The following is a 10,140-nucleotide window of genomic DNA, read 5'->3' as shown; positions in this document are numbered from 1 at the left end:
TAAAAAGCCATACATATTTTTATTGAAAATATATACAAAACTTTTCCAAGAAACTGGTAATATTTGCTCTAGGTATTACATAAAAGCAAATTAAAAAAGTTTATGACACAGTTTTTTTTCCGTAAGTTTCCCAACAACAGAAAAATACTATATAAAGAAGTTAAAATATAAGCAAAGTACAAAGATCAAACATGTGTTACTCTACTAAATCTACACAGCTAATGCCACTTTAAATACAGTAGTAAAATATGACACAAAAGCGATTACAAAAGAAATCGAATTCAGCTTGCTAATTACAACTTGAAAAATATGTTCACAAAATCTACAATGAAACAGAACACTACACATTGCTGACATTAAGATTGCGATTATTCATTTGCAGCATGAATCTTTTATTTTTTCGTACACCGTGCAAGACTTCTCTGGATTGAGCCCTGAATAAAAAAAAAATTAAGAGATCATTAGCATTAAAAAACAATTTGTGAAGCTTCTTTTGTAAACTAAATAATTCACAATATACTCAAATTAATAAAAATTCCTTATTATGAACAACACAATAATAAGAAATTGATCTTCTAACATTGCTCAATTTAAGAATTAAAATCTCCAAGCACTTTTTCCGCAACAACTATCAAACACATTAAATTTGTCAGCTACTTTTTCAAAATTATTCTTCGTCTCATTTGAATAACTCTTGTGTTTGAGCGTGATGTTTCATAATAAATTTCCTCAGTGTCACTAAATTTTTATTGTCATTTAACTCAACAATTACTGGAATATAAATAGTTAATAATGCTCTTTTATATATAAAAAAATAAGTTAATTTTTTGCAAAGCAGAATTCTTAAAAAATTTACCAGCTTTCTGTTTAGAATTCAGAAATATAAAATTTTATTAACCTTTTCGTTATAATATCATTTATTACATTTTATGTAGTTTGTTAAATTTCAATTAAGTAGACAAAGTAGTACCTTTAAACATACATATTGACAATACTAAGTCACTAATTAATTGAAAATATATCTACTTTTTTGAACAGCATTTAAGTGTTTAACATCATTTCATAAGCCTGATCAATTGACTTCTTGTTAACATATGCTTGTAATGCACTAAAACTACCTTCTGTTATGCTTAAAAGAAAATAAAAATGCTTGATTTTCTTACCTAGCTTTAGCCAAAACTACATTTTTTGTTTCAACCTTCTGTGCAGCACGCACTGAAGTATTAGCAACAGTACTGTTCAAATTTATTTCATTTAATGGTCTCAGGGGTCCAGAGTGAGGTTTGTAGGGCAGCTTCCTAGCAAGACTTGCTCTAAGATCAAACTTGCGCCTCTGCATCAGTGGAGTATTTTCAATAGACGCAGATTTGATTGCTTTCACTTTACCTAAGAAATAAAAGGAAATTGAAACATTCATCAAAATCAAGAACATACTGAATTTTTTAAAAAAAACAAAAACATCCAAACAGCTCCTTTTATTTCAAAAATTAAATATTTCATAATTCAATGAAATTTAAATTGAAAACAGATTAATAGACTACAAAATTACAGGAATTAATCCAGCAAAAAAATTGGGTTTGTTTAGGGAAATGAAATTTCAGACCCAGTCCATTTGAATTATTTTTGCAATTAAAGGTTTATATATTGCTAATAACTTTTAAATGAAAAAAAAAAAAAGTTTTCCATAAAATTATATATTTTATAGAAATACATCCTTTGAATAATAAAAATACTTTTTACAAAAAGCTACATTTTTCTTTCCTAAAATTCTAAAAACAGGACCTGATCTCTCCAAAAATGTTGGATTAATCTCTTTATTCAGAGAAATCAAATAAATTCTAGACAAGAGATTATTATTCAGTAACTGCCCTGATTTAGATCAGCAGTTCCCAATATTTTTTCTGTTATAGAACCCTAGAATATAGACTTCCTTTTGGGGTGCCTGAACTTCATAAATAAAAATCATTGGAGGTTCAGCATATGAAAGGCTACAACTTACAAATTTGAACATATTTAATGTGGAAAAAGAACTTTTTCATTCATTAATAATAGTCTTGAAATTGGATTTTATGATTTTTTAGATGAGATTAGTGTCTAGTCAATTTATGATTTTATTTGAGATACATGCATAGCTTGGAAATGAATAAAATAACCTAAATTTTTTTTTGTTGCTGAAATAAAAACAAATAAGAAATGTAATGTTGAGAATAGTTTTCAGGAAAATCTATTTCTCTTTAGTTAAGTTTCATTATTTTGAAAATTCGATGGAAAATACTAATTTTAACTTTTTTATAAAGGCATATTCTTTTCATAAATTTATTGTTGTTAGATTTTTTTAAAAATTTTGTAGTTTTTCTAAAATAACTTCCTAAAAAATAATCAAAATGTTGAATAATGAATTTACTGGATGAAAAGTCCCAATCTTTAGTTTCAATCCTTCTACTGAACTTTAGGGTTCCTCAGAACAATTTTTGAGAACCACTGTGACAGAGAATTATTGACATTGTTTTAACATAACTCTTTTAACAGAGATTGCTATAAGCTTGTTCAACCTGAGGTCAAATGTTCATGTTAATTGATAAATGTGCAGCTCTCCCACATAATAATAAATAACCAACATAAATTACAACATTAATAATCTAAAATGTAGAAGAACTAATTAAAGGGAGTTGAAAGATTCAAAGTTTTAAAAACTTAAAAAAAAAAAGATTTATTTAAAAATTAAATTTTCTTGCTAAAAGCCTGATATAAATAAATTTTTCAAAAAATATTTAAAAAAAAAATAATAATAATTTTTTTTAACTTGAGTCAAACTATTATTATTTTTTCATGCTCAGGAACAAAGCAAACATCAAAAGGAAAAAATTTAATAGATTTCATATAATAATATAAATACAAGGCTTACTTAGCTTAATATCTAAAATATTTCAAATAGGCAATTTAGGAATTTTTATGGCCCATTAAATTCACAATCTCTATCAGTCAAATAATAATAAATTTAAATTGACAGTAATAGTTTCTTTTTATGATTGGCATTAAATGAATTTGAATATAAAATATCTTTACAATTTTTATTACATTATCATGTTTACTAATAATTTCAAAGAGTAATAGATACTTAATTCACTTTAGATACATAGCCATAACTGGCTAACTCTAAACTCTTCCCTGAAACTGCAAAGTGATATTCACAGTCAACAGTTGTTACATGTGGCTGTTAAAGTTTCTGTATGGATATCATGCTAGGATCTATATCAATTAATTTAAAAACAGAAATTGAAAACTGCAAATGCACTTCATAATTAAGCATTAATTACTTATTGAAATAAAATGGGTAAAAATGGCAAGCAAAAAAATGGGCAAAAATTAATTTTGATAGGGAAACTAATCTCCCTTTTAAAGAATTTTTTTTTAAATATAAAGAAATCAAAAATGGCACAATTCAGTAATGTACTATATAATTCAGTAGTATTGGAAGTTAAGTAGAAATAATTAAGTTATTATCAATTGATAAACTGGAATAAGCAAGACTGAACCAAATGCAAATGACATAACACACACACTTTGATACAAAATCTAATGGTGTATACATGAAGTGAAATCTGGATTAAGCAGACACTCTTAGGATTGAAAAAAATTGTCAGTTTACGGGAAGGGTACACCAATTACAAAGCTCATGTCATAAAGTGTTTTCAGACCAACTGCAATGATACAGAAATAACTAAATTATCTATAATAACTATTTATACTGACTTTTATTTAAACTGAACAAAATTATAATATTTACAGTACATACAAAAATTGAAGAAATTTTAAACACGCCTCTTTATATTCACACGATTCTTTTCCAGCTGAAAAGAGATGCGGTAGAAATTTGTTTAAGGCGGCTATGGCTTACCATATTTTCATAGTACATATTTAAATCATTTGGCTTTTTTACTTAGCCATTTAGCATATTTTCAATTTCATCATTTTTGGATAGATAAAAATGTCCCAGCCCCACAATATAAGTATGAGTGCACTTAAAGTTTTCACTTTTGGTGAAAGCAAAAAACTTAAGGGCACGGTAAAAGTCCATCTACATCATCGCAAGATCTAGGACTGCACTGAGTGAAAATTTTTTGGCACTGGAAAATTAGCTAGAAAAATGAACTTAAGAGTGAATGTGGAGAAAACAAAATATATGTATTGTGGTACAATGGAAACCATCCCTAAATTGCTTGAAATATATTCTTTTAAATTCGAATCTGTAAAAAATTTTACTTATCTAGGATCAGAAATAAACTATCAAAATGACATTAATCCTGAAATCAGAAAAAGAATAATCACAGCCAATCGCTGCTATGATTTAAGATCATTGTTGAAATCTCACTTAATAAAAAGAAAGACGAAGATTTTACTTTATAAGGTATTAATCAAGTCAGTTTTGACTTATGCTTCAGAGACACGGACTTTAACAAAAAGGGAAGAGAAGTTATTAGCAACCTTTGAAAGGAAGGTCCTACGAAACAACTTTGGCGCTATACTCGATAACAACTGGAGAAAAAGATATAAGAGTTTATGCACTCCTCTTTTTTAAACAAGAAAAGCATTAAAAATATCATACCTGCCAACATTGGAGAAATAAAATAACAGAGATTTTACAAGCGACATTTTTGGTACATTATGCATAATCACGTAAGTCAAAAAGAGAAATTCAAAATTGGAAATAATATGAGCTTTTTTATTTAGTGAAGTAAGAAATATGTAAATAAATTTTAATCCAAAAAAAAAAATTTCCTTTATACAATTATTCATTCGCGCAGTGGACTGATCGTTAAGACACGGTTCCCAGCAGATCACCGAAGTCAAGCATCACTGGCTGCGGTCAGTGTGCGGGTGGGTGACCACTTGGATCAGCCGGCGTAGGGACCGAGGGTGTGCGGTATTGGTCCTCTTTAAACTGCTCTACCGTAAAGTGCTCGACTTCGCGTGCAGGTCGTCGGGCTACCGAAGCGGGGGTGCCACCCCCTCCGCAGAGGATCAAAATTGTGATGGCATGTCTTCGGATCATCCTCAGGGATGTTTCCCAGACCGTCGCCAATAGCCCATTGTGCAGCTGTAGTGCGACGTAAATGAACAACAACAACAATTATTCATTATTATTTATACTATAAACACTCAACATTAAAAATTTTTTCACAACTCTAAGTAATTATCCTTATTTAACAGAACTTTTACATATTCATATTTCAAACATAAGTAGCAGATTTGGTTTTGCATAGAAATTATTATTATTTTTTTTATCAAAGCTCTGTTCATAACTGTTACCAGAGAAATCACTTTTCATTAAAAGTAAGATTTCAAGCTTTTCATCAGAAAGTAATGAGCGAAATTGGGAGCAAATTTTTTAAACTTAGAGAAAATTCTCTTGCGCTCAGAATTGGAACTGTTTCTTTCTTTTTTTAAAATTTTTATATACAGTTAATTTTCTAATTGCCGCCCAATTGACACCCACAGTAAATGATTCTAAAAAAAGAAACATATTTATGTTTTGACGATCATTAAAAATGCAATGCAAACAAACTAAGTTATTGTCAGATTCCTGTAGGTAAATAAAAGTTTCTTATGGAGAAAAACAATTCCCTGAATAAACATTCATAGCAGTATTTCTACTACATTCAGTTTGGTCTATGTGGCAGAGCAGGAACTGCAGTACTGGCAATAGTGCCATCTGTTGAGGAATAAGAAAAGTATTTTTGCTATTAGCGGATATTTATCACTAAAAAAACGTTGCCGTAAAATTTTAAAAAATACGGATTAACATGAGATAGTCGCAAAATATAAGGGTGTCTTCGTTAAAAACAGGAGCCTTGGCAGGTATTATAACAAAATTATTATGACAATAATTTTATTAATAGAAAAAAAAAACACAACTAACCTGCTTTAGCTAGAAACTTTCCATTTATACCTTTCGTTGCCTTAGTAGTTTTCTTAGCTTCGATTTTCATTTTGAGATCAGACTTCCTCAATGGTTTTGTAGTAGCAGCAGAGGGTATGAAAGAAATGCCACTAAATACTTTTGATGTCTTCTTTAATTTCGTATCCATTGAAGCCTTCATTGGCTAAAAACAATTAATAAAAAAACCAAATGTAATAATTCTTTGATTTCAGACGTTTTAGGCAAAAATGTAAAGTTTTTTTTTTAAAAAAAAAAAAACTCATTTTTTCATATCAAACGAAAAATAAATGCAGTAATTAAGTTGATGTGATAGGATATTTTTAGTCTCTAGGACTAAATTTTAAACAGCAAATTTGTGACTTAATAATTTACAATGGAGTGTCCATTATTTGTACCTGTTCGATTATCAGAAATCTAGGTAATAAAACAACTTAAGAAAATGGCTATGGCACAACTCCTTTTTGTTTTTAAGACAAGTTATATGAAACTTTAAAAAAAAAAAAAATCATTGTTTTATTACAGGAGAAAATGGGTAGAACAAATGCTTGCAAGGATAAACAATCCGTCTCCTTCTACAAAAAAATTCAATTCACTCCAGAAAGTCTGAAATAAGAGGCAGACTTTCATGATAAATTCAGAAGGTGGGAAAAAATTTTGGTTAACAGCTTCCCTTACCAATTTCTTTTGAAAAAAAAAAAAAATCTATATTTTCATTTTATTAATAAATACAAGGAACTAAAACAAAACACAATACAAAAGTTTTAATTTGAAATTTGAGTGTAAAAATCATTTAATTTAATATTAGTTTACTATCATGAGTTCGGACAAGTGAAAAAAGTAAAATATTCGCATTTGATAGTTTTCAAAACAAGGGACAACACAAAGTAATTCTTTTCAAATGCCAGCAAAGTGACATGCCATTTTGTTTAAAACTCTTTTTTCGATATAAATTCAGCAACCATCGCAAATACGATTCCACAAAATACGTGTGCAGTCTCACAATCCAACAGCAAAACCTCCAAATAAAACTTGGCAAACTTCCAACTACAGCAGTTAATTTATTTTTTGCTTTTGGGCAAGTAAAAACGTGATAAAACAAATAATATGGAAAAATTCTGCTACGTTCGAATTTTCTTGGATAATAAATATTTGCAATATAAACATACTCAAGTTAACTCGAGATAATCAGGAAAGTGGTTAATTAGTTTCCGAATAATGGTTCACATAAATATTTATTTTAGAGTAGTAAGCATACAATTGAAATTAAGATGTTATTGGATGTTATAATTAAGCTAGGTCAAAATTAATAATTTAAATGCAATAGAAAAAAAAATCAGATTTTGGTCTGAAGGATATGATAAATCAAAGAGACTAAAGGGAACATTAGACAAAGAGTTAAAAACAGTAAGTATATTTGAATATTAAAAGATTACAATCAATACAATATAAAGAAAAGACTTAACAGTAGAAATATTAAGTATTTAAATACCTTTGAAACATTGGAATTTGCTTTTAGAATCTTATTTTGTTCGTCCTTTTTCTTCTGCGAATATGTTATTTTTCTTTGATGATAATCAGAAATTGATTCCATTTTTTCAAAAGCTCTCTGATGCAACTTACTGAAATCTAAATAATTTATAAAAAAGCATTATAAATTTCTTACAAAATCAATGGTAAACAAATAAAAACAGAATAAGCGATTGAAAATTCTAAAAACTAATAAGTGACATTTTACACACGTTTTAAACATTGAAAAATCCCTCACTTTTTAATTAATCTTTATTTCTCTGACTTTTGTAACTGATGTAATAAATGTAATGATGAAATTCCATGTAATAAATTTTCAACTGTTTTATTCGGGCACAAGAAAAAAAAAATATAAATAACTTTTACTTTCTATTAAAGTTTAAATTTTTTTTTAAAATCAAAAATTATTATAAGAGTAAAGTAAATATATTACCAAAGATTCAGATAAATGGCAGTATAAAAAAACATAATGGATGGTAAATATACACATTTTATTTTATGCTGCTTATATTTGACAAATAAAAAGAGAGAGTATTTGTTGCAGTTATGCAGTAAGCATTGCTATTTTTAGATTTTGACAGTGTAGTATCTTTTAATAAATGTGAAATCAACTTTTTGTAAAAAATATGTTTTAAAATTAATAAGTCTTATTTCATTTTATTTAAAAAAGAGAAAGTAAAACTTTTGTAGATATCTTCTTATTGGTGTAAATAAAGCCATAACTGAAGCATTAAAAATCTCTCTCTTAGTTTGTACTCATCTTTTCTTTCTTTCTGGAAAAAATATTAAACTTTCAGGTATTTCAAACTCAAATAACTCCAACTTTTAAATTTTTTAAAAAAAAATTTCAATTAAATTTCCTGGCAATTCTTATGATCACTTTGTTAAATGAGCTAGAAAACTATTTACAATTCTCAAATTTTTTACAAATTTAATCCAGTATTTAATTTAATCTTGTAACACAAGCTTATTGAGAGGCTTCAAAAATAAATAGGAATTTAGAAACAAAAGGTAATAAAAGAAACTAAAAAATAAGGAATTAAAAAATTGGAATGTCTTCTTTAATTTTAGGGTTCCTTATAACACTTTTCAAGTGGCTGTTAAACTTCACAGCACCTTTGTCCATTAAAAAAATAATAATAGTAAATAAAATTCTAAACATTTTGTTTCAATAATTGTTCTTCCTCTCCTCTTTTTACCGTTCAAAGTGGAACTGAAACTTTGATGTATTTAATAATGGTCTAATTGTTATTAAACTTAGACAGGTAGCTGTTTAGTCTGAACTACCCAATACACATATGGATCGTTTTATAGTTATGTAAATTGGGAGTTAATGCACGGCCTTCTTTTTTTTTTAACCAATGTGCTACAAAGTTAATTCCAAATATCTTCGAAGCAATGCAATAATAAAACAAATTGATCATTAAACACAATAAAATTTAGACTATATTATCTACTTTATAAGTAGTTTTTAACTTAACAATTATTCTATTACAAATATAAAAGGAGGATTTCAAATATTGAGTATTATATAAATATTTGCTCACAACTAAACAAAGATTATAAAATTTTAGGAAAACATTAAATTGAATTTAGGTATCAGTTAGAAATCTTTTGCAGAAAAATAATTTCTCATATACAGTACAGCATATGGAATAACAAGCAATGTAAATTTATACAGTAAAAATGAATTGCCAATAAATTTTATAATAACCATAATTTTATAATAATTCATTCTCAAGTTTTCAATTATAAATATTGTGATTTTCAACAGGGTTCACTGATAGATGTTTTAATTATTTCCAGACAAACAGTGTGTAAATAAAAATTTCAGCTAAAAAAACCTTTTCTGTAAATAAGTAGTTCAAGGGGAGCGAAAAATCCCTATTTCACATTAATATTTTTACTACGTATTTTACCAGTTCCTATTTTACCCAATACCACCCCCTTACAATAAAAAAAATGTTTGAAGATGAATTTTGGAATGTCAGATGACTGACAAAACATCAAGTCAAGCTGTTTTTCTGACAGCTGTACTAGAAAGAATATTTTAGTCCCAAACTGAACAATAGAATAAAGAAGCAGAGAAAACTTTCTTTTATGTTTAAATATTTCAGTACAAAGAAAGAAAACTTGTGTTATTTTGAATATTTAGTTAAATAAATTTATCAAGATATTCGAGATTAAGCTTTCATTTTGCATTCTTGTGAATACAAAGAATATATATATTATATTTAAAAATCTTCATTCTGTTTGCTAATACTTCATTTGATAGAAATTAAAATGGAAAAGGGAAATTAAATCATTAACACATACAAAACTTCTGAAAACTGCAAGTTTGGTGGAAGAATATGAGTTCAAATTGTTTATAACAGACATTTTAATTTCCTACAATTAAAACACATTTAATACTTAAGGACAACAAATTTTTTGACCATACTTTCTCCTGAAAATGCTTGCAGAAAACTAAAGAAACAAATATTTAAAATTGAGATTTATGTTAGAAGTTATTCTATGAGAAAATTGAAGTACATAATACGAAACATTTTAAAAATAAAAATACTCACTAGGAGTTTTCTTCACAGCGCTGGATGTAAGTTTAGATGTCGGAGTTGATTTAATGTTGGATCCTATTTAAAGTAAATATTTATACATTATTTTCAAACACAANT

At 27.3% G+C, this 10,140-nt stretch overlaps 1 protein-coding gene across 3 annotated transcripts in view; it reads right to left on the bottom strand.

The window, feature by feature from the left end:
• Positions 1–10,140, bottom strand: part of LOC107454953 (nucleolar and spindle-associated protein 1) — a 30,068-nt gene continuing 19,928 nt past the window's right edge. For all 3 annotated transcript variants that reach the window (XM_043057920.2, XM_043057927.2, XM_043057923.2), the window contains 5 exons: positions 10,036–10,098; positions 7,431–7,567; positions 5,921–6,104; positions 1,164–1,386; positions 1–434 (listed from right to left, as the gene is read on the bottom strand). In XM_043057920.2, the coding sequence (XP_042913854.1) occupies positions 341–434; positions 1,164–1,386; positions 5,921–6,104; positions 7,431–7,567; positions 10,036–10,098 (701 nt within the window). In that variant the 3' untranslated portion in view covers positions 1–340. The remainder of the gene's footprint in view (positions 435–1,163; positions 1,387–5,920; positions 6,105–7,430; positions 7,568–10,035; positions 10,099–10,140) is intronic.

The sequence above is a fragment of the Parasteatoda tepidariorum genome, chromosome 3, assembly GCF_043381705.1.
Source record: "Parasteatoda tepidariorum isolate YZ-2023 chromosome 3, CAS_Ptep_4.0, whole genome shotgun sequence".
Lineage (NCBI taxonomy): Eukaryota > Metazoa > Arthropoda > Arachnida > Araneae > Theridiidae > Parasteatoda > Parasteatoda tepidariorum.
Note: the sequence above shows the minus strand (reverse complement) of the source record. Positions and strands in the feature narration are given on the sequence as shown.